This window comes from Microtus oregoni, unplaced genomic scaffold, assembly GCF_018167655.1.
Source record: "Microtus oregoni isolate MIOR12 unplaced genomic scaffold, Mior012 000056F_ref0000123, whole genome shotgun sequence".
Classification (NCBI taxonomy): Eukaryota; Metazoa; Chordata; class Mammalia; order Rodentia; family Cricetidae; genus Microtus; species Microtus oregoni.
The window spans coordinates 6803842-6829475 of NW_024543832.1; the positions used below are offsets into that span (position 1 = coordinate 6803842).

At 38.1% G+C, this 25634-nt stretch overlaps 1 protein-coding gene across 2 annotated transcripts in view; it reads right to left on the reverse strand.

Moving 5' to 3' along the window:
* Positions 1 to 25634, reverse strand: part of Itgb8 (integrin subunit beta 8) — a 97808-nt gene that overhangs the window by 32438 nt on the left and 39736 nt on the right. For both annotated transcript variants that reach the window (XM_041638905.1, XM_041638904.1), the window contains exons 3-6: positions 18950 to 19124; positions 6107 to 6353; positions 4509 to 4674; positions 3636 to 3794 (exon numbers count right to left, since the gene is read on the reverse strand). In XM_041638905.1, the coding sequence (XP_041494839.1) occupies positions 3636 to 3794; positions 4509 to 4674; positions 6107 to 6353; positions 18950 to 19124 (747 nt within the window). The remainder of the gene's footprint in view (positions 1 to 3635; positions 3795 to 4508; positions 4675 to 6106; positions 6354 to 18949; positions 19125 to 25634) is intronic.

Genomic DNA, 25634 nt, shown 5'->3' on the forward strand with positions numbered 1-25634 from the left:
AAAGAGCACCAGGGGTAGGTGATTTCTGCATGTGGCATTTGCTTTCAATTAAGAGTAAGTTCCGTTAGGTATTATTTGCAGAGATTATTTCCTGAATACTTTTCTCAGAACATGTAGAACATTCTAAATAGCTTTCATCAAATAACTGCCTATGTATTCTCAGCATGCTTGCAGTTTCAAGCAAATAATATAGTCAACTGCTACCAAGTGTTTTGTTAATTAAAAAAAAAACCAAGACTCAACAATATTTGTTAAAACTACACACAGGCTCCCAGCCTTCGAGAAGTATTTAAGAGTGCTAAAGAATAAGTATTTTTATGAGTGCATCCAGGGCACAGAATGATCAGTGAAAGGATGCTTAACGCCTTCTGACATTGAAGAGCCCATTTCTTAATCCAGAGCAGAAAAAATAATTAACAAATGTCTTTACTGAAAGATTACAAGTCAGTGCTTAAATGGAATTGTCTGATGTCAATAAACATCTTTGTCAACTTTGAAACTGCTAGAGAAAATCTATTTCAATAAAAAAGAGCACTGAAGTAAATGTAGTAATTTGTTGTTGAAGGCTGTTTGTTCATTCCTGGCTGTCTTGACACGAAACAGTCACACAGAAACTGTATTAATTACAACACTGCTTGGCCAATGACTTTAGCATAATTCTAGCAAGCTCTTACATCTTAAATTAACCCACTTCTATTAATCTGTGTATCACCATGTGACTGTGACTTACTGGCAAGGTTCTGGTGAGTCTGTCTCTTCAAGCCTGGCTATATTCTGTTAAGCCACTGACAGAAGCAGCTTTTTAATTAACCAAAAGCAGTATAACATATTCACAGCATACATCACCTTCCACATCAGTAATTCATAAAATCCTGGTAACTCATGTAGCTAAGCTATGGAATTAAAATAATCAAGTATGTTCTTACCCTTGCTTTCATCAATGGCAATTATAAAACAACCTTAAATGTACTTCCTGAACAGCAGAAAGCTTCACAGATAGCAGACTAAAAGTGCAATACATGTTAAGCAAAGTTGAGTGAGAGGAAGAACAGAGAGTTGACTATACTTCCAGGAAGAGAAGCGTAAGTCTGCAGTAAACGTGAATGGCTGTCAGCAGTTCTACATCAGCCATCTTATATTCTGACCCAGTCAGCAGCTACTCTCCCGCTGTGCGTTCAACAAGAGGAATGGCTGCTGGAACCAGTGGGAAAAAGTTCCGAGGAGGCATGTGGAAGTGAAGAATCACTGGCTAGTGACAGGGCACATGAAAACTGTGCAGAGCGTGGAACCCCAAGTGTGCACAGGAGACACTAGTGAATTTATTTGCATTTGTGTGTTCAGGGCTGAAAGTTACACCAGCATCTGAACTGGGCATTGGCCAGGTTCACTCAGTGTCTCCACATATGTGCTCCTTGGTCTCCTCTCATTTTGCTGGAAGATCTTTGTATAATGCTTGGCCCTTGCAAAGGGTGGGATGATTGGGAAGGCTCTGAATGAAGTCCAGTAATTTGGAAAAGCTGGGTGGGGAAACAGAATGGACTTCTATGCCTTAAGTATTAATTATCTTTTCCATTATCAACAATGTATGAACCTCTGTCCTTTTGGAGAGAATGGCATACTTAAGTTGACATTATTGTTGGACAGATGGAAACATTAGGTTACTACTCAGGTTTTATTATGGCACTTAGTGTAAAGGGAAAAAAAACATTAGAAAGTACATTTACTTAAGAGTGTACCATCAGTGCCAACAGCCTAGAGAGAAATTACCTAAATCTTCTTTTATAATTCAGATTAAACGAAGGTATCTAGGTTTATTCTGTAGGTGAAGACCACAGTGTAAACACCAAGAAAACTATTTCCCTATTTCTTTGCTTTTTGGTTGAGATACATTGATTGAAATGTAGTGGGTGCCAGATCCACAGTCCTTTACTTTAGTAGCTTCCAGCCATGAAGACTTAACCCATTCAGATTTAATTTAGCTTTTCTAACTGGGGCATTTTTGCTAGTAAAAAGACAATAATGGTTACTATTGTCCAGACTTGTTATAATGACAAATTCCATGCTGTGTGCAAAGTGTTTGCAAAGGTTTTCAGTCAATGAATTGTTATCAAATGCACTTCTCTTTGATATACCCACTAAGTCACAGGAATGACATGTATAAAGGTCATTCCTCTACACAACTTGAATAATGGCCAGGAACACAAAAGAAGGGCATGATGCATTGCCTGTTTCCCCATATCACAACAACTTAATTGGGGCTTAAAATCCTACAAAAATTATAGCTGAAATTATAACTTATCCCTACAAGTTTTTAAAAATATAACCTAGGTCTAATATCGTGACAGCATTTTATTTTGCTCAAAGAGTCATCCTCAGCATCCTTTCAAATTTACTAATGAAGAGATGATGTCAGTTACTTGGCAAGACTTCAAAAGAATAACAGGACTTGGGAATCATACCATCCACATTTCTCCTTTAAAAAACTTCCCTCTGTCTCAAAATAGAGTAGCTCCTTCTGTCTCCTCTTCCATTTCCAAGAGCACATGAGACCTCTACCCTAGATTAAATGAGGCCAAGTAGAAAGAAAGCTAGATAAGAAATGAGTAACTAGAAGTGAATAGAGCTGCATGGGATAGGATTAGCAAAGAGAAAGACACCCAAAGCCTGAATTTCAAATGTGCTGAAGATTGAATTTATTTATTATAGTTTATTATTTCATTTTATTATATTATTTGAAACAGAGTCTGATGTGCCCAGGTTGGTCTTGAACTTGCTGTATTGGTGAGGATAATATTGAATTTCTGATCCTCTTGTCCCCACCTCATGAATGCTGGACTTTCAAGTACCATGTCTAATTTATGTGGTATTAGGCAATGAGAAATTTGCCAGTTTTGTTCAAAATATTTGAAAGTAAATAGCTGTCAACATCAGACACAAATGATACTTTGTTGTTCATTTTTTAAAATATCTACAATTAGCTAATGCCTCGGAAGATGTGGTAATGACAGTGTGTATTTAAATACATGATTCAAATATGACGGTAACCTCTAGGAAGCAATTCCGACAGGCTTCGCCTAAGGAGCAGTCCTACACAAAGATGCACTGCGGAGGGAGGATGAGGGGGGTGAGTACACCAAGCCTGCCTTGTTTACGCTTTCCCTGTGACCTTTGTTTAGCTTATTTAGTATTGTATTCTGAAGATTCCTTAGACCAATTCCGTTTTTAACACTTCTTATTCTATTTATAGATACTAACATCAAAGATCTAGCTTATTTTTACAAAACAAAGCCATGTTTTTCTTTCTTTTCAAGTCTTTGAATCACATGAAAATAACCTCTTGTATCACCTTATTTCAAAATTCTACCATTCCTGAGCAACTAGACAATGGAAATATCTTTTAGTCATCAACTTTCTTGAGCAGTAATTGTACTTTACTGCTCCATAGGTCTTGATTCCTGGTCCATCTTGGTTCTATATCTTGGTCTGTTTTGGTTCTATATCCTGGTCCGTCTTGGTTCTATATCTATATCTATATCAGGTAACTTCCTGGAACTAGAATGTCTGAATTGGAAATTTAAACTTGGATTTTAGCCCAAGGAGTCAACATAGCTAGGAAGAAGCTGTTGCTACATTACCATGGTTGTCGATTTGACGTAGACATTGTTTTTCAGATGGCAGTTTCCGTCATTTGGCACCACTATGCCTGCCAATTTGCTATCAAGAGCAAGATGTGATGTCTGGTCTGTCATCACTAGCAGCAATCTTTTAGCTTCTTTTCGCCATCCAATATGACTCTTAAAATAAACATGTAATTAGACCTTGTACAGTGACATGGATCTCACTGTGCTCTTGCCAGTTGACAAACATTAGTAAGGCTTTAAAATAGCATGCCCATGTATTTGTTTACCTTTTACTCCCTCACTAGAGGAAGAATAAACCACATAACATGATGGGAATGGGATAACAGGCTCTTTCTGGCTTTTTCTTGAGGTTTATAGAAGCAAAGAACATCTCCTGCTTGGCCCCCTCTACCCAAGCATATACCAAAATGAATCCTAATAGTGATGGGAAATGAGATTAGCTGGACTGGGACTGAAAAAGCATGGGATAAAACCGGACTCTCTGAACATGGCGAACAATGAGGGCTGATGAGAAGCCAAGGACAATGGCACTGGGTTTTGATCCTACTTCATGTTCTGGCTTTGTGGGAGCCTAGCCAGTTTGGATGTTCACCTTCCTAGACCTGGATGGAGCGGGGAGGACCTTGGACTTTCTACAGGGCAGGGAACCCTGACTGCTCTTCGGACTGGAGAGGGAGGAGGAAAGGAGTGCGGGAGAGGGGGAGAGGAGTGGGAGGAGGGGGAGGGAAATGGGAGGCTGGGAGGAGGCGGAAATTTTTTTTTCAATTAAAAAAAATGTATTTGTCCACGCTGTTTCTACTTCATGAACCAACCGGAACATAAAACTCTTACAGCTTCTGCTACATTTCAGCATGCAAAACTTCTTACCTCACAGACAGCAGCTTGAAGCATGGCATCGAAACCTCCTTCTGGAGTATCTATGTTTCCAGAGATCTTTTGTCTGTGGACTGCTTTTTCAAATTCAGTGATGTTTTCTGTCAGGGACAGCACATGGATGTATCCATGGGGAGGCATACAATCTAAATTGTAGTCACTGTGTGGGTAAAAAAGTGCAAAATCTAATTTTCTGTGCTTCCTTAAATTTTTCAAAGTGCTACTCACAGTCTGATTATGTTGCTATATAAAAGGAAGAGATTTTCTTGGAGGTGCAGAGAAATTATTACAACATAAAAAAATTTTTAAGGTTAAGGAGTTCAATATTGGTGAAACATGTTTGGGAACAGAAAATAGAATTGTAAATTTGATGTTCAAAAATAAAGAAGATTCATGTGTTTCATAATTAAAGGACAATGAAGCACTTCAGTATTCTAGTAAACCCTGAATTTTTGAAAGGAACTTAAGGATTTGTAGTAATTTCCTGTCACAATTGGCCCTGGAGCAGATGAGAAACACATCCAGGAAGATAGTTTGTGAATTCAGCTGAAATAACATTTTAATTTTTTTATTTCTAAAAAGATACCACACTAATTTTTGAAAATGATACTTGTTGTGTAATTATTAGTGAGCAGTAAAGTGTATGAGAATGACTTTGATAATCCCTCCTGTATCTCAGAAAGAGTCCCAGTTCTCAGGCAAGCTCTCCTTCAAGATTGTTTAAACTGGGCATAATGTAACCCAAGTACTCAGGAGGCAGAGGCAGTAGGATTCATGATTTCAGGGTCAGTCTGAGAAACAAAGTAACTCCTGAACTCAGAAAACCGCAATGGATGATAAATAGCAATTCGAAGATTTTTCAAAGTCTTGTAAAAGATAAACCAATCCTACATTGTGTGATTAATAGTAACTGCTTTTGTTGGAACATGTAGAGTGAAATGATTGGAACAGTTTATAGAAGCAGAGAATATCTTGAAAGAAAATGATTTATGGAACAAGAGATTTACAAAATTATTTCTCTGAAAACTTATCAGGTGACACTAAATAAAAACTTGCATGCTTAAAGTCAGTTTTCTTTCCTTAAGGAGGCAAGTGCTGTTTAGAAATAAATTCTTATTTGTTATCCCTGGTCTTTGAGGCAGTTGGTTATATCATTAACAACGTAAATATATACCATCTCAATACAGTAAGGTGTCAGTGTAGCTATGCAGTAATAATACTCTAAAATGTGTCAAATCCAAATTCAATAAATTTGGAGCAATTACAAAAGAGGCATATTGAGTTTCCAGAGGTATTTATATGCACGTCAGCCTCATTGTTGGAAATTCATCCAGGGTTACTAATAATAGGAAAGGGTTTTGTTTGTTGTTGTTGTTTGATAAAAAGTGAATAAACAATATTTGAAGGACTATAACTAAAAACCAAAGCTACAAGCAAACATTTCCATAAAGGAACAGGATCCTCCTCTAATACTTTGAACTTTTATTTAATAAGACAATATTTTGAAACATGGTTAAGTCTATAAGAATAATCAGCATGAGATTTTTATACAAAAGATTCTTTTAGTATTCTCCACAGGAAACATCAGCTACCTGCACTGATTGTGGATCCTCTCTGGGTGGATGCTAATGTAAGGTGAGACAGTTTTATCCACATAGGAGCCAAAACCAAGACGGAAGTCACGGGAGAAAAAAGCCATCTTTCTAGATAAATCATTTCCAACGGAATTCAATTTTTCTATATTATTGTGCATTGATGCTGACACATCAACCAGATAATAAAGATCCACTGGATATTTCTTCAGAGGACGAATTTTTAGCATGAAATTAGCTTCAGCTCCTAATTCAAAGAAAGAAAAACATCATATAGTCTTCATTTACACCTTAGAAGTCAGTAAGTAAGTGACATTTTCAATTGCATTTGGCATGTGAATGTATGCGTGTGTGTGTGTGTGTGTGTGTGTGTGTGTGTGTGTATGTATAGATGTGCGTGTTTGTGTGTATGTATGAGCACACTTACGACAACATATGTGTTGAGGTCAGACGATGACTTGCAGAAATCAGAATCAGTTCTGTGCTTTTCTTCTGTGGACCCCAGAGATTGAACTCTAGGATGGTCAGGTGTGACAAACCCCTGTAGCCACTGAGCCATCTTGGTGACTTGCAATGATACTTCAGTTTGCAGCACAGTTATCCTAAGTTTACACATTATCAAGTTACTTATCTTACCGCTATAATCCAGTACTGGATAGACTCAACGTAAGCAAAATAGAATTGCCTCGGCTCACAGATCAGAGGATACAGCATGGTGGTTGGGATGGCAGTAGCTTGATGACTCACTTTTTCTCATCTTTCTAGATCAGTGTTTTAAGAGATTCTTCTGTCTATGTCCTGATTTCATTGGTTGAATAAAGAAACTGCCTTTGCCTTTTGCTAGGGCAGAAATTAGGTAGGTGGAGTAGACAGAACTGAATGCTAAGAAGAAGGACAGAAAGGCAGACGCCATGAAGCTCTGGCCTGAGACTGATGCTGGTTAGAATCTTTCCCGGTAAATCACAACCTCGTGGTATTACAAAGTTTGGTAGAAATGGGTTAAATCAAGATGTGAGAGTTAGCCAATAAGAGGCTAGAGATGATGCGCCAGGCAGTAATTTAATGAATACAGTTTCTGTGTGATTATTTCAGGTGTAAACTAGCCAGGTGGCCGGGTCAAAAAAAGGGTACCGCTCCTTGTAACCAAAAGCAGGCCCTCTCTTCCTTCAACAGATCAGGAAGCAGAGTGCTACAGCAATAAACAAGGTTGTATGCAGCTCTCAAAGGCCTATCACTGTGAACAATTCCCCCAGCCATATCCTTCCCAAACAATGTCAGAAGTTGGGAACCAAGAGTTCAAACACAGGACCCATGAGGGACATTTCAGAGCTAAGCTATAACAATGCATTTCTGTTAATTCTAGAGACTATATACAAATAAAAATATAGGCCAGCTCAATACAAATGTAGGAGGAATCACTTATATAACATGAATTGTCCATCACCTCAGAGACAGAAAAGCACACTGCAAAACAATAAGTATCATTCTATCTGAAAAAAGATTCAGGTGGCTGTGTTCAGGGAATGGTCTGAGGCAAATGTGAAAGATGTCTTTTAAAAATGTTTTATTAAATATAGATGTTAATTCGCTCTTTTGATGTACGGTGCCTTGACCAATGAGATGTGAATGCCTTGGTAGTTGACAGTACATGAAGCTCTTTGAGATGATGAGTGCACATTGTAAACCAGCTACAGTACATGAAGTTCTTTGAGATGATGAGTGCACATTGTAAACCAGCTACAGTACATGAAGCTCTTTGAGATGATGAGTGCACATTGTGAATCAGCTAATGAACACCTCCCTTTTGGTTAGTGGGGGCAACAGTGGGTTAGAACAGAGAACCGTGCTGTGTTGAAGGTGTGCAGATTATTAGTTCAACACATGGAGGGGTTCAGTATATGTATAAATGTATAAAATCACAGAGGCCAGGTTTTGGCCTTGAGCAAAATAACAGTATTGGAAGAGACAGTCACCTGCATAACAAAGAGTATTCCAAAGGCCCCTTTACTGTCTACAGTTCAGGTTATTTAGTTCTTGGCCACATTATGATTTGATACAGAACTTGGGTCATTCACCTAGACCCTTCAGCTTTTAGGAGTGCATTAAGATATCCTGGGAAAAGTCACCCACTTAAAATTTGTGAATTTCTCTGTTTAAAGTAAGTCAAATGTTTCCAATTCATTAACTGTTCATTCATGGGGAATGTTTCAACTGGGAAATATTTTATAAAAATAAATTACAATTTGTATATCCACATAGTCAGTAGAATGATATACTTATTAAAATATTTACCTAATCAGTGAATTACTCCTAATTATCCTTTAAATTCTTTTACAATTCCAATGTTATTCAAGCTGAACTATCCATCCTATCAAAATGTTTTTCTGGCAGATAAGAACAAATATAGAAAAGAAAAGGTGTTCATTCATTTCTGATTTCCTGCCTGAGTAGGGAGCCCTGTGAGTAAAATGCTCTGTGTTCTGCATCCTAGAAGTTTGGAAGGAAAAGTGGAGTAAGCAATTCCCAGCCTAACCCATTCTCTGCTCCTCTTTAGGAGCTGGGCTGCCTCCAGAGAGCATTTACTCTGTTCATCTTTTGGCTCTGTACTGACAAGTATCAATAGTAATTTAAGTGGAGAATTAAATGTAGAAGAAAATAGTACACAGGGCTATATAAGAGAGAAAAAGAGCACAGTTGAAGAGTGTGCTTCATACAGAAGGGCTTGACACATGGGTCACCAGTTAAGAAATATATAAATTGTGTAGTTGGGTTTTTTCTGACAACTGACTTGGGCATATTGCTAAAGGTCCTATGCATTAGTCACAAGATGTTTTTCTCTTGGTGAATCATTGCAGTTTATGGTGACTCCATCTGACATTGAATGACTGTGTTTTTACAGATGACGCAAGATGGAGCAGTTATTTAGCAGATTGTGCAAGGAACTCAGCAAAAGTGTGGGGTGCTGACCTCAGTGAAAGACACAGTTTTTGCAGCATCTGCAAAGGTATCATTGAGGGCCTAAACTACTGAAGGCACTCCAGACAAATGTCAGCCACACAGGGGACATGTGCCAACAACACTTGTTCAGAGCCTAGCCAGCAAAATCTTTTACTGCCTCAGCAGAAGAGAGGTGATGAGAAAGCCCTGGAGTCTACTATGACAGGATCCTGGATTACCTAGATGCTGGCCTTAGCACAGGTCACGGGTGCGTCCTCAGCATGGGTTAAGACCTCAATAGCACAAGTTGTTGCTTAAAAATAAATATTTCCATACTTGGGCATTTTAGTCATTGCACAAGAGAACAGTAATAGTTATTTTTACATTTCAAGATTCCTGAATTTCCAGTGATGTTTTGCCAGTTCAGGGTAGATAGCCCTAGACAGGCTGATCCCAAATCTCACTTTGCTTGATAAGATAGAATCAAGTTTGATTTTTCATGCCTTCCTTGCCTGTGAGCTTGAGATATTATCAATAATGTACTCTCAGGTTGTCTTTGGATTAGATAATTATATGAGTGGGAAAAAAGAATTAGATATGGGTTTTGTAATATTCCATAGGTAAAGGCAGTAGAGACACTGTCTCGTGGCTATGTAAACACTGTGTTCCTCTCTAGAAGCTCCTTTTTGTTTATGTTAGAGTGTAGTCAACACAGACCAATAACCAGATGACGTTTAAAAGGGCTTGGTTAAGCTGGCTCAGAGAGAAGTATATAGAGATACATGACTTAAGACCTGGTTGTTAACATAAGCAGCAATGTCTTGATGTTAGAGGAACTATGATGATGAGCTATGATGAGATAGATATACTGCATCTTCAAAAAGTTGAGAGACCTCAGATGTCTAAAAGCTTAAAGAAAAAAAGATAACTATCCAGAAAGAATCACCAAGCAAAGAGAATATTCTCTGCAAGGTAAAATTTAACTACCTAAACCTACATCTCTCTCTACATCTCAGTATGATGATAATTATGGCTCACCTCAAAATCAAAGCTGGCTTTGGAGCTGGACAATGGCTCTGTCCTTCTCTAAATCCAAGCATGTTGTTAAAAGAAAAATTTAGAGTTTCTGTCTCATATCAGGAGCCACTTGATATGGGACAGAAGCAAGATAAAATTTAGGAACAACTATTAATCAAAACTCTGCTTTCAAATAATTTTATTTCTCCCCATAACTATTTTTGTCTCTACGGTACCTTTCATTGAATATATGTCTATACGAATATTAATATATGAACATTTAAGTTTTCCCCAATGAACAATACATTTTTCTGCAATAATCTTTGAAGTTTCCAGGAAGAAGATGAGGTCCTGCCACAATTCCACCTGGTTGATATGACATCATGATGCTGATAGCATCACTTTAAGATCAGTTTCGTGTTACAAACTGCTCTAGATAATTCCAACTTGGTTAGCTGAGATGGTTCACATTCTTACAACATTCTGGCCAGAACTTCAAATAAGAACTTCAGGAAAACCCTACCAATTACTCAGAGACTATTTGGAATTATACAAGACATGAATCTTGGAACTTAACCATCATTTTTAGTTTTTACAGCATCCTATAGAAATAACATTGCCCCCATGACAACTTGAAGTAATTCTAGAAGATGATGCCCTCTCTCCCAACAAAGTTTGTCCTCAGAGTTAAAGACATATATTAGGCATTGGTTATAAATTGTATAGGGTTGGGGTGGAAGTTAAGCAGACACAGGAATCTTTTTTGAAAAGAAAGGGGACAGGATGGAATAATATGTAGGCTAGTGTGAGCTTCTTCACACTAATAATAATAGTGATTAATAGTGAGAATACTTGTGAGCTATTATTTATAGACAGTTTACATTGGTACAGACTCTTGTATATTGATACAAAATTCAAGTTGTATTTGTTATAGTGAATATGCTCCTATTTCTGTGTACAATATTTGTGTGCACTTATTCAAAGTTATTTTCTCATATTATATGCAAGCATGTTTCTATCTCTGCTTAGGATATTTTGTATATTAATACAACTTTAGGATATATTTATCATATTACACTATATGTTTCTACCTCTGATCAAGATACTTATACATTGTTTATATTTTGAGGTCATTGTCCTCTTTTGCTGCACATTTGTTTAAAGATTGTTTAATATTTTATTGTGAAACCTTATTCTTTAAGCTATATAGGTTTTAAGAATTACAGGTCAATAATCATCCATGTTTATAATGTTTATAGTTAGATTAACAAGGTTCTTTTGACGCATAGCAACTGTATTTTTCATAGATAGATAATCTTCAGACACTTCAAAGAGCTGTAGAATATGACATTTAAATAACTTAGGGTTATGTTGAAGTGAGACACAATTGCTCCTGGCAGCACTGATCTATTCCCAAGAGACTGTTGGGCACCAAAGATACTTCACTTGGAGCTTGTTTTCTTCTTGGCAAAACAGTTCTTTAGGCAAAGAACTGCTCTGCCTTGACCACTAACAAAAATGCATGATGTTCAGAATGGACAAGCAGGATACAGGTTTAAAAAAACTTCCAAACCTTGGCAAGACAGGAGAAGATGGTTTTGAAAATTTTCCTGCTTTTGAAAAATGGTCTGTCAGTTACTCTAGGCCTTAGCCAAAGTTGGTTGTCCCAAAGCTGTAAATGAGACTTTGAGTGTTTGCCCAGGTAGCCAGTTGTCTCTGTCATTTCTTGCACCTTTTGAAAGTTGCTTGATTGCACTTCCTTTTTACTCAAGTAATATTATTTCTTTTCTCAGGTCTCCGATAGAGTTGAAGACTAGATGGTCATTGTTACTTTCCTCTCATGACTTAGCCAAGTCATTTTTAATATAAGATTTAGACACCTTAGGATAGGATAACTATTGAAACATTTAGCATATGCTTCTTCCTTGATGTTGTTCATGGTGATTGTAATTCTAACTTTTAAACTTTATATTTGTTCTTGCTGAATATAGTTTTGTATTAGGCTTAGAACTCTCTTATTTAAACAAAAGGGTGTGGTGCTCTAGGAACTTCTTCAGTTAATAGCCTGTAAATATACTGGCCCACTTTGGGTGTGGTCTCATGTACCACAAATGCAGACAAAAGGTGTGCACAGACTCCCTTTGATGCTGGATTCCGTTCCAGTTCCCTACACATGCAAAATGGCTGTGGATCACTATTCTTTCTATGAGTCTACCACCTAATAAATAAACTTCTGTTATTCTCCATTCTGGGCTAGTATGGAACTCTTGTGTATGGCAACACATTTCTAATTAGTGACAAAATAATTTGCAAGGTAATTGTATCTAAATAATATTATCCTTCCAGGGGTAGAGTGATTTGAATTAGAATAACCACCATAGCTCATATGTTTGAATATGTCTAGTCAGTAGAACTGTTTGGGAAGGATTGGCCTTGCTGGAGAAGATACATCCCTGGGGGTGGGCTTTGTAGTTAATCATAGGCACTAAAGTCACTCTGCTTTGAGTGTTGAGGATAAAGAACAATGACTGATTATGTTGCTGGTGTCTTTCTTTACCAGTCTCACAAAAAAGAAATCTTAGACAATGAGAAGTGAATTTCTGACTGTGCTCACTTTTGTTCAAGTCCCTGGGGCCATGGCATATACTTTTGCTTGTCTTCATCAGCTTCTTTTTGTGGAGGGCAGGTGAATATGAAGACTATCCTGGGGTGGGTGTTTATGTAAGTATCCTTAAAATATTGTCAGATGGAGCTCCCCTTGTGTGTGTGTGTGTGTGTGTGTGTGTGTGATTTAAATCACATTTTCTAGCTAATTTTAGATCCCATCTCCCACATTAAACAATCAAACCACTAAATAGAGTTGATAGTCAAGGTCAATTGTGGAAAATGTTTGTAACTGATTGCAATCTGGGGTTGACCATAACATTTCTCCTTGGTATTTTCTTTCCTTTATGAATCTCTCCCCTCATCTCCTGTCTTATCTCCTTTTCTACCAGCTTTTCCTTTTAACAGACAGCTCACTCTGTAGCTCAGGTTGGCCTCAAGCTCAACTCTTCCTGACTCTCCCCTCCCTTTCTTGGCTTTTGCCTGTATTTTGCTTTCTCAGGTCACTGTCCTTTGCTGTGCTGCTTCTCCATAGTCACTATACCATGAACACTCTCTTTTTTATTTCTTTTTTATTGATTTATTTTATTGATTTATTTTATTGATTTTTATTGAGCTCTACATTTTTCTCTGCTCTCTTCCCTGCCTCTCCCCTCCTCACTTCAACCCTCCCACAAGGTCCCCATGCTCCCAATTTACTCAGGAGATCTTGTCTTTTTATACTTCCCATGTAGATTAGATCTATGTATATGTCTCTCTTAGGGTTCTCATTGTTGTCTAGGTTCTCTGGGATTGTGAATTGTGGGCTGGTTTTCTTTGATTTATGTTTAAAAACCACCTATGAGTGAGTACATGTGATAATTATCTTTCTGTGTCTGGGTTACCTCACTCAAAATAGTGTTTTCTAGCTCCATCTATTTTCCTGCAAAAGTCAAGATGTCATTATTTTTTTTTCGCTGTGTAGTATTCCGTTGTGTAAATGTACCACATTTTCATTATTCAGTCTTTGGTGTAGGGGCATTTAGGTTGTTTCCAGGTTCTGGCTATGACAAACAAAGCTGTTATGAACATAGTTGAGCCCATGGCCTTGTGGCATGATTGAGCTTCCTAGAATGGCCAAGATCAAAAACACCGATGACAACTTATGCTGGAGAGGTTGTGGGGAAAAGGGAATACTTCTGCATTGCTGGTAAGAATGCAAGCTGGTACAACCCCTTTGGATGTCAGTGTGGCGATTTCTCAAAAAATTAGGAAACAACCTTCCTCAAGACCCAGTAATACCACTTTTGGGTATATATCCAAAGGAGATGCTGTCTTTTTCAAACTCAAACTGGTATATGTCACTGCCGGCTTAATGTACTCAAGTAGCTAATCAAGTGGCAGATTGAAGCGTCTCATCGTCTTCATTCCATCTGCATCTTAACGTCTAACAAGACAAAACTGCTTGCAAGTCTCTAGAAGTCCTCTGCAAACACACACTTCCATGCTCTGTTTATATTGCTTTTGCCTGCAGTAAACTAACCTCCCTTTCTTCATGTAATTATTGCTTTAAGACACTCTTCACTAAGCTACTCCTCCTTGGACCAAGCTGAGCTTCTGTGTCTTGTTTCCCTAACAACTAAATCATACCATCATTTTAATGTTTACCAAATAATTATGAGGTCTCAGACATGGCATCTTATATCTTCTTTCAATTTCTAAAAGCTACTATGAGATATCTTTACACAGAATATTTAGTTCCATATTTTGCACATAGTAAATACATATATGTTAGTAATTATCATCATTATTTTCACTGGATTCTAAATAACCTTAGGGTAAGGATTGCTTTTCTTCTCTGAAGCCTCTGGTGACTGCTTATAATTTCAGAAGACCCAAATCATTAATATAGCTTTTACAAAAGGGGAAAACTGTAATAATTGACATATATGAATTGCATGAACACATAAACAGAAAGGTACAATTTATAGGTACTTACACTGCAAATATTTCCTAAAGAGCAGGGAATATAAAGGATTTATTAATGATAAATAAGATATAAAATAGGATGACCTGCTGTAAATTAGTATTTAATTATAAAAATAGGGTCATTGCCTTATTTGCATGGAAAAGCAAATCATGCCCAATACCTAGAGTTAAGGATGGTTAGAATAGTAAGCTTACAAAAGATGTTCCAGCATGCTAGTACTGGTTGAAGAAAGGGCAAGAGCAGATAGCTCATGGACTAAACTGAAAACACTGAAGATTGGGCCAATGGCTCAACTTGTAAAGGTGTCTCCTACTGATGACCTAAGTTATATTCCTGCAATTCACTTGATGGAAAGAAAAGACTGATTCCCACAAATTGTGTCTTGTTCTCCCATCATGAGCTGCATCATGAACGCCTGTAAACACGCACACACACAAATGCAATAAAAATTTTAATAAAACCCTAAAGACATTAAAACAAATAAGACAGGAAACTTGACTCACATAAATCTAAATGAACCTCAAGTTCTTCTTATGAAGCATATGGGAATGACTACACATTAAATATTTAAACAAAACTTCTTTCTTTAACACTAAGCTACAATTTGAAACTTGTATGTTTGCAAGGGTCCCATATGTTAAATGTCTGATCCAGCCTCCAAGGCTGTTGGTAAAACATTTAAGAACATTTAAGAAAGAAGAAGAGCCTAACTGAATGAAGTTAGTCATTGGAGGTGTGCCTATGGAAAGACTTTGGGACCCCTGTTCTCTCTCTCTTTGTCCTTGACCATCATGAACTAAACAGGACTCATCTTCCTGCCATTATGGGCCGTCTCTGGGGCCCAGGGATCCTGAGTAGAAACTGATATCATGGACCAAAACAAACCCTTACTTCTCTGAGGTGTTCTGTATTGACAACAGAAAACTGAGTCACCATCAAATGAAGTTAGCAGCTTTGTTTAGAGACACTGCATTTGAACATAATTGGGCATATCTCACCTTTGCTGAATAGCTTTAATTTAACAGTGTTGATGGAGACTAATAATTGTCACAGTAACATCTTGTGTGGGAACATCTTATTCTTTTGTTTGTCTGGACACAGTGGTTCTTTGTTGATGGGGGAGAGTCTTCTGTTTTGTGTTAATTTCATTGGTTAAATAAAGAGACTGCCCTGGCCCTTTAATAGGACAGAAAATTAGGTAGGCAGAGTAAACAGAACAGAATGCTGGGAGAAAGAAGCTGAGTCAGTGAGTCGCCATGATTCTCCCACTCCAGGCAGACGCAGGTTAAGATCATTCCTGGTAAGCCAGCTCGTGGGCTACACAGATTATTAAAAATGGGTTAGGTCAATATGTAAGAGCTAGCCAATAAAAGGCTGGAACTAATGGGCCAGAAAGTGTTTAAAAGAATACAGTTTCCGTGTAATTATTTTGGGTATACAGCTAGCTGGCAACCAGGAGCTGGGGCGGCAGGGAAGCGGCCTGCTTGCTAGCCGGGTGGCGGGAAGCAGCCTGCTGCTCCTATTACAACACTTTGTAGGTGTGGTCTAATTTGAATTGCTTCAGTTTTTGTTAAGGCTTTGACAGTGAGGTGATAGGGACTCCCAGCTAAGTAGCTTGTAGGCCTGATACAAATCTTTCTAAGAGTTTATACAGCACAGGTATAATGTGTTCCTTGAAAGTCTGAATGAACAAAAAACACTTCTTACCATGTGTTTCTACCTAAATACTTAAAAAGTATTTCTTATCCAATTAACCTATTTTATTTTGTCTTCATTTCTTGATTAGATTTATTAACAATTTATTATTCTTAAAGAGCTTTACACAGAACTAATTCATACTTAAATATATATTTACATTTTCATTTTAATGCTTTAGTTTATTACTTTTATTATTTTAAATTTATTAGTTCCTTTTTATTTTATAATTGCTTGTTTTGCTATTCTTTGGTTTGGACACTCACTCTATTTTATTCATTCTTTTTCACAAAGAACAATTCAAGTTACAACCTATATATTAGATGTATTTTGTTACTGTTGCTATTAGTTTTGTAGCTAGAATTTTGATTACATCATTTGACTTAATTCCAACTTTTATGGCATTGTGCTCAAAGATCATGAAATAATTTTTGCTTTCTGTAACTTTTGTGGTTGATTTCTTAATACATTTTATGGACTTTACAAATAACACTTATTTATGAAGTGTTGTAAACTGAATTGTATTTGGAGAGGGGGCCTTGGGGTATAATAGGTTTAGATGACAACATGGGGGTGCTTCATAATAGGATTAGTGGTCCTCTAAGATACAAGAGAGCTGCCATCCATAGCATCCCCATTGCTAAGACTTCCCCCTCAGCCCTACCACAGCAGGTCTCAGCAGGAAGTGGATAGCTAGGAGACTGGAGAAACTCACTAGAAACCAGATCTGCCTAAACTTTGTTTTTGAAATTCCCTGACCTTTGACATGTTAGCCTTTCTGGAACTGGGAGAAAAGACAGTTCTGTCATTTCTGTTGTGTGACCAAATGTAAGGCATTGTGCGGCGGCAGCTAAACAGACGAAAGCGCCAGGTTTACTAAGCAAGCTCAGCTGTTCTGCTGTATTTTCCTCTCAGATACTAAAGGGGATATTCGTAGCTCTCCTCTAATGAAGAACTTGTTCAAGTTAAATGAAGTGATGATGCGGGAATCTGTAAGCTTTGAAGAGAGGTTTGGGGTAAAGGTCATGGTGACAGAATGCCTTGAAATTCAGGTGCGCTCCGGGAGTAACCCAGACACATGAGTCAGAAAGTCAAGATATAATGGAGAATCATGTGTGTTACTATTGAATGTTAACACAGAACAAACCAACCTAGCCTAGAGGCAAAGGTGGAAAAGGTGATTGGATGGGAATGCTGTCAAGATACGGAGACTGGTAAAATAAAGAAACTGGGACTATTGGTAATGGATTAGGAGAGATTACAAAACCAGAGGCCCTGAACCTGTTGTAAACTCAGGTAGAGAGAAAATTCATTAGAGGTGGTAAAACAATTACAACTTTAGAGGTGAGACACATAATTATTGGAATGTTAAGGGCAGATTTTAGTGAATACCCTGGCTTGAGTAAACAATGCCTTTTTTTTTTTAAATAGTAGATGGAAAGAACCATAATCTTTACCAACAGAATTAAAATTTTTGTACTGGCTATGCATCTCTTTCCTGCTGGTGCTTATGTACTTCCATATTGAGCTGTATCATTATTTTATATTGTGAAGAACGTAGAAGCTAAGAACATATCCAAGGAAAGAAAGACTTTGCTTTGCTAGTAGCTAATTCTAGAAAAAAGTAGTTCAGCATTTAGAGTGAGATGAGAAGTGTAGCAAGAAGTTGTTGTTGTTGTTGTTGTTGTTGTTATTATTAAAAGCAAAAACCGATGACAAGACATGCCACCCACAGTGAACAAATGAAGAATTGAAAGCAATTTATTACTTTTTTAAACCTGTCTTTGAGCTCTGTGGTACATATCTGTGAACTTCGACATTTTGTATATAGTTCACATATTGGAATTCTATGTACCTGGGGGAATGGATGTTTTCCAGAGCTACAACATGCGTCAGATTCCTGTGGAACACACTGCTATAGAAGGGGAAATATCGGAGAAATGCTTGAGGAAAAGAACACACTAATCTCAGGTGCTAGTGCAAAGCTATTAAAGGCAATTATGGTAATAATGAATGGTAGTTCTGTGTTTAGAAGTTCATAGCAAGAGTTCAAAGTACTTAACAAATCTGTATTTCCTACTAGCTAAAGAATGAATGCATCATGTAAGTACTTATGGAGAATTTACTCTCTTCCAACACTCTGAGTGGAGAAAGAAAACAAAAAAGTATGTTTCCTTTTTGGGCTTAGCAGGTATGAACAGTTGCTACTAGGCTTGACAAAAGGCCATGAAATCATTGGAACAGACATAACAGATAGAATTGATTCCTGCAAGATGCTCTCTCTGTGTGCACTGTGGCATATGTGTGCCTCTTTATCCTCTACTGGCTTAATAGCTGAATGTAACAACAAAAACAAAACAAAAAACCAGAGCACAATTACATCCCAGTGTGACTGGCCTGTACGATCAGAACAGAGTTATAATAGGTTGTAGTAAGGTTTATAGTGCAGCCCAGGCCACATAGCATAGCTACAGACATGACAGGAACTAGAACCATCGTCCCTTGATCTGAACTCACTAAGATTTCAACTACAATGCTTTCTGCTGTGACATATTAACTGTCACTAGCAGCTGTCACTGCAAATTAATGGTCATCACAGGTTCCTTTGAAAACCACCAAACCTGGGTGTAGCTGGATTGAGACTTCTCCTGGTGTCACTTGGGTATTGATTTCCTTCTCACTTGGTGTAGCCACACGCACAGCCAGGGATTCTACCGAATCAATTGGACAGCCTTTGCTTATCAAATTGGAAACAGTATCACACCGTTCATTTCTTGATCCACCTGAAACAAAGTCCTGTTTAAAGAAAGGGAAATCACTGTTTTTAGCAAATCATCACAGTAACAACTTAAGAGACCTGTACATTACAAATATTACAAGGAGACATTTCCTGTGTAGAACAAATTAGGTCACTGCATAAATTACCTGCATTCTCCTAATAAAGGTATGGGCAAATTTGTCAGAAATAAAAAGGTTCACTCTACATTTCATTTAAAAAATAAGAAAACAATTTAATAATGTGGAGAAGCTTAATCAAGCACTTTAATTGTTGTTGACTGAACACTGTAATATTACACCAGTTTCATTTTTTTCTAAACATCTGATTTTGGAAAGGCAGACCTAAGAAAGAATTCGTCAAAGGAGACAATTTATTGTTTCCACATGTCATGCCTCATGTTTCAAGGACCACAGCTGGCATGTCTCCCGTGTGTTGTGCTGTTGTGCTCAGGAGATGAGAGCAACTCCTCCAAATCACATGCCTGACAGTGCTGACAGCTCAAAGAGGAAGGAGCTGGAGATCTAGCTCTCAGATCAACGACCTCTGCAGCTTCCCATATACAAATCAGCCTGTGAAGAACTGGAGAAACCCAGGAAGATGCTTGTGGTGACACGGTGTTAGAAGACTCAAGTTCAGACTCTTCTGACTTTGTGTCTGAAACTAAACCCTTCCCATTCAGCAGAAAAAGGTGGCTAGTTGTTTAAGAGTCAACCCATATGCTTAGGATTATTGGAATATGATTAAAAGTTAATTTGTTCTGGCTAAGAGCAAAAAAAATGATACTTCTATTTTTCACATGATCAGGTATTACATTAAAAGTCTGGAAACACTTTAATATGGACAGTATTGCTGTAGATTATTTGAAATAGTTGCATGTGAGTTAAACATTTGCTCAGCAATCTTCCTGACAAGGCTATTTTGGTTCAGTATTCAGTCAATTTGCCTTTCATTCATATGATTTGGGGACTCTGGTTTCTACTTAATTAACCATTTGGTGAAAGACTGCTGAGTGCAAGATTACAGTGTTCAAAGTGTTCAGAATACAGATCAAGGCTGGAGTCTTCACTACTGAAATCTACAGATCATGGGTGAATTCAGACACTAAGCAGGAAACTATAAAAGTTATGGGAGTAAATCTTAGGGACAAGAGAATGTCTTAGGTTATGAGAAAGCAAATTCTAAAGTTTAAATGACATGCTGAGGGTGAGGTCATTTATTATGAAGAACGAGATCACCAGCATCAGGGAATGATTAGGTAGAATCAAAGTGGGCAAAAAAAAACTTTCAAAACCAATTTTGTTCTTTGTCAATTTAGAGCAAAACTTGGAAAATTAAAGTTAGTAGGACAAATGTGACATTTTGTCTGTTTTTACATGGTTTGTATATCAGTGTCCCATTTTTAGAAGATGGCAATAGAACAAGGCAAGGAGAATGTGTGGCTGCCAGCGGCAATACTTTCCTGTCTGGTCCTCACAGTGTTTATCCCCAGTTAATGTACGGCTCTGACCGGTGATCCTAACACAATGAAAAGGAAAAATGCGGGGGCTGGAGAGATGGCTCAGTGGTTAAGAGCATTGCCTGCTCTTCCAAAGGTCCTGAGTTCAATTCCCGGCAACCACATGGTGGCTCACAACCATCTGTAATGAGGTCTGGTGCCTTCTTCTGGCCTGCAGACATACATGCAGACAGAATATTGTATACATAATAAATAAACATTTAAAAAAAAAAGAAAAGGAAAAATGCAATGTGCCTTTCTTTCTAATTGAGCCTTCCAGGTGTTTGCTAAGTGGTGTCCTGGAAACAGACATTTAAAATTGCCTAGCATTTGACCTTCACTTGGATTTTAACCAGAAGTTTAAAAGTCAGAGCCTTTACTGATATCTAAATTTATCATATCAGCTGGTAACACCTACAACTATCAGCCAGATGTAGTTAATAAACTGCATGGAGATCTTCAGAAAAAGGTAGCCAGTAACTGCCATAGCATGTGTTAGTGGAGAACTCTTTCTACCATCCAGGGGACAGGGAGATTACCTGTTGCCTTCCCAGCTCACATTACATGTGAAGGGCCATATGTGTTTTCCGCATATAAAATCCACAAGATTTCAGATTATGCGATGGAAATAAAGGATAAACAGCTCTAATCTGCCGTCTCTGCCTACTAGAGTTTCTGAACTCTGCTGTACAGAATGGAAAAAAAAGGGCGGCTACTTTCCTATGAGTATACATCCAGCTATATGCTGTGTGACCTTTAAATGTCAAGTAGTTTTGCTAAAATAGCAAAATCTTCTCAATTATTTTGCAATGTCTGAATCAGAAAGGCTGTTTTAGCTGACTGTAAGCACTAAGTCAGAAAAGCATTGCCAATTGGCCAATTAGGTTTGAAAAGGGAAGAAAGGCTCTTGCCCATTGTGGCTTACTTTCCATTTGAAATAAAAGAAATTTGAATCCACACCCTTTTAATTTCTTGGCAGATTATGTCATTTTGATTTCTTCTAACCCCTATGTTTTACGTTTTCTTCAAGAAAAATACTGGGGAAATCAGACTCCACAGTTTTGTAGCTAAGATCTGTTAAGAATGAGAGTCTCAGGCTGACGTCACTGCCTCTTCTGTGCACAAGCAGAATATTCTGAGCATAGAAACAAAGTAGATTCCCTACTAATATCTGAGTCCTTTGGTCTTCCAAAACCAGCAATCTGTTCCTAAATGACAACAAGCGCCCTTCACATTCTATTCTCTGACAACTGGAGTTTTGAGTCAGGTCCACACTGTGACACTACGTTGTGTCAGCCAAGGCAGAGGACAATTGTTAAAACAATGTGGCTCTGAAGGATGTTAACTAGAAACATGAGTGTTAACTAGGTGATATTAATAAAGTCCTTTCTATCTCAATTGTTTTTCTAATAGTTTTATTAAGCATGGAAGGAAGGAGAAACAGATTATGGAATGACAGATTAAAATGCTATTTAAAAATGCAAGCATATTGAGTAGTGTCTACATTCATAGTGATGTTTGAAACAGGAGGATTTTTATTAATATTTTGACAATTTCATGCATGCATATAATACTTGCTGATTACTATTATTCCCCATTTATTTCCCTCAACCAGTAATGCCTCCTCTTCCCTATGAAGCTTTGTCTCACATTCAAGTCTGTTTTGTTTTATTTTGTCATCTACTGTTTACTCAGGGCTGTCTTTGTGAACCGGGGTTTGAATTATCTGCTAAAGCCTCTGGGGCTCACCATTCAGTTCATAATTAAAGACAATGACTACACTTTCGGGATCTTTTGGTTGCTAATATTTGGTAGAGAGGGAAGGGTCCCATCCATAACCAGTTGTTGACAAGACCAGTATTATGTAGGCCCAGTGCAGGGGGCTAGTGCTGCTGAGTTTCAGGGCGCGCTGGCTTTGCCATCCCCAGTAGGCAGCATTCCTCAGGCTTCCGTTCCAGCTCTTATATCTTTCCCTTCTGGAGTGTTCCCAGAGCCTTGCAGAAGGCGGTAACTTGACCAGGTTTGTTAAGCTATTTTTCTTCCCTTATCATGATATGGAAATACTTCTTTTCTTTCTCTTTTTCTCCATTGTTTCTCTCTGAAAAATCAGGGTCACCACCTGTATCTATGTCTACACGATGGGTGAGCTTACCTCTTGATGATATGGGGCCAGCCTATAAAGACTGCCTGTTACTTCTCTTAGTGATATGGACAATGGCAAAGACTGTACCCTCAGAGCCTGTTATTTTTTTAACTCATTATTATTTTTGTGTGTGCATGTGGAATATGCATGTGTATGCATCTTTGCTTGCCGACACGAGTACTCGTGGGCAAGATGAGGTTTAAGTGTCTTTTCCCATTACCTCTCCACCTTAGTTTTTGAGATATGGTCCTATTTACTGAATCTGGTGTCTGCCATTTCAACTAGATTATCTTGCCAGCAAGTCCTAGGAATATGCCTGTCTTCACCTTCTAGTATGGGTTCCATATGCATGGCACTACAGCTGGCTTTAATATGGGACATGAGGGTCCTAACTGAGGTCGTGTGCTTGTACAGCAAACACTTTCCCCATTGAGCCGTTTCCCCAGGCAGTCCCACCTCCATAAATACAAGGAAAGCATCCCTAGCCTATATCTCAAGCAATGTCCTATGCTGTGTTGGGGAATATTACCTTCAGGTGTGTGGCTTTTGTTTATGTTGCCATAGTTTAACTCTGTGAAGCTGTGCTACTGTGCCTGTCTAAAACACATGATGGTTCTAATGAAGAGATGAATGGCCAATAGCAAGACAGGAGCAAGGATAGGTGGGACTGGCAGGCAGAGAGGATAAACAGAAGGAGAAACAAAAAGAAAGAGGGGCAAGAGAACAAGGAAAAAGAGGGGATGTCAGAGGCCGGCTACCAGCTACACAGCAAGCCATGAAAAAAGGTATACAGATGTTTCCAAAAGTATACTGAAGTTAGGAAAGATAAAAGTCCAGAGGCAAAGGTGGAAAGGGCTGTTTTAAGAAAAACTGGCTGGCTAGCAACGAGTTAAGCTAAGGCATTAATAACTAATAATAAGCCTCCATCTGTGATTTACTTGGGAACAGGATGGCGAGCCCTCCCTCCCCCCAAAAGGCCAAAAGAGTAAAAGATCACAGAATATGTTACTTCATTATACATTGGTTAAAGTGTGGAGTGGACACAATCAGCATTGCCGTTGGAGAGGTCCGGGAGTGATTTAAAGGGATGAAGCAGCATAGTTTACTTAGTTGTTTGCACAGGGCACATAGGTTACACAGTTTAGAGTTAGAAACTGTTGGAACTAGGTTTAAATGCAACGTTGTATCTCTGCAGAGCCTGATATTTCTAATCTATACATACTACCTTACACTACAGTTTGTAGACAAGAATAACCTTGCAGATTTTCAGTATTTCCCCAAGGTCCCTGTTTGCACGTTTAACAGTTGACACGGGTTTCCTCTGTCCCTTCAGCACCTCCTCTGCAGTGACTTTCTTCCTTCTGAATTCTTATCCCGTGGCACACCCCCAAAACCCCTGCTGCTGTGACCAGACAGATGGGTATTTTCAGAGTTGCCATTTTTCTCTGCTTTTGTGCCAATCACAGCTGTGAGGAAGAGTAGTCTCTGGGACCCGATGTCACAATTGACACACTTGACAACTAGGCTTTGAAGCATATTTCTGAAAGCTTCTCACAACACCTCCAACTGAAGCTCTCAGAGCTGAAGTTGGCTAGGCACAAACAGCAAGGCCCTAGAATGGATTTCTGACTTAGGATCAGGAACACCAGGCCCCAAAAGATTCCTGAGAAAGAACCCTACAGTCAGCTCCACATTCAAGGCTGTAGAGATGAGTGAGGAAAAGATCCTTCAGAGAATGGCAAGAAGTCTGTCTAGTCTTTAGATGATAGAGCTTGAACTAAAAAAGTCTGGAATCTTTTTTGTGTCACTGTCTGAGTTGGGTTGTGACAAAGTACTTCCTTGTTAATCAGTGGCATCTGATTTTTCCCATGTCGGCCCAGAACACCCAGGAGAACATGAGACTGTCAGCAGAAAGTGTAATTTCAAATTATGGCTCCTGTACTCGAATCCTTTCTGTGCTTGTGTCCTGATTTGTTCATAGCAGAGAGAGATACATATCAGCCTTGCAACTTTTTGACTGTTTTTGTCTTCCTGCTTCATGCATGACGAAGGGGAGTAAGAAGATAGGGTAACAGTATGGGAGTTAATTGTTTAATTGTTGAGCTAAATTAGAGGAAGTAAAACTAGAGATTCATGACCATGTCAGACAGAAGACTCTGAGGGCTTGTTGCTTGCAATTCCCAGGAGTTGCCTAAGTATCTACCCGGGCAATTTCACAAAGAGATTCTAAGTTAGCAGATGACACCTTGGGAAAACAGTATACGTAGGTACCCCTGAGTTAAGATTATTGATTTTAAAAACTTCATAAAACAACTTTAGAGTGAAACAAGAAGCCATTATTATTTTTACTATGAATTTTGTTGGAATTTGTTTCTCCACACAGAATGAAAAACACTAACTTTGAACAAAACATTGAATTATTCTCCTCTCTCCAGGATTTAAATACACACAATACTTTAGGAACAGTTCCAGTGTAAGAATAAAGGCGTCACATTTTTCATAAAAAAAAAAAAAAAAACAAAAATTGCCATACAATGTTAAAAAATCTCTGAACTTCGAGTATTTCATATAAAAACAAGTAAAAAGGACCGAGCAATCATCCTGTTTTTCGATTATAAGAAAGTATTAAGAAAGCAATCAAACTTGGGTATGTAACTTTGTGCTGCGAGTTGCAGCAGGAATCCTAGATCCAAGTCTACTTACTATAAAAAGTTATATAGGTATTTGCCAACTTCTTCTACGAACAGATGGAAAACATAAAATGTTTTTCACTTCATGTCAAAATTATCACACTTTTTCTAATAAAAATGTTATGCTTGATTTTATATTCAACCAGTTACGCTGCTTTTCCACAGAAAACCGAATAAAACTTTCCTGTTGTTCAGGGTT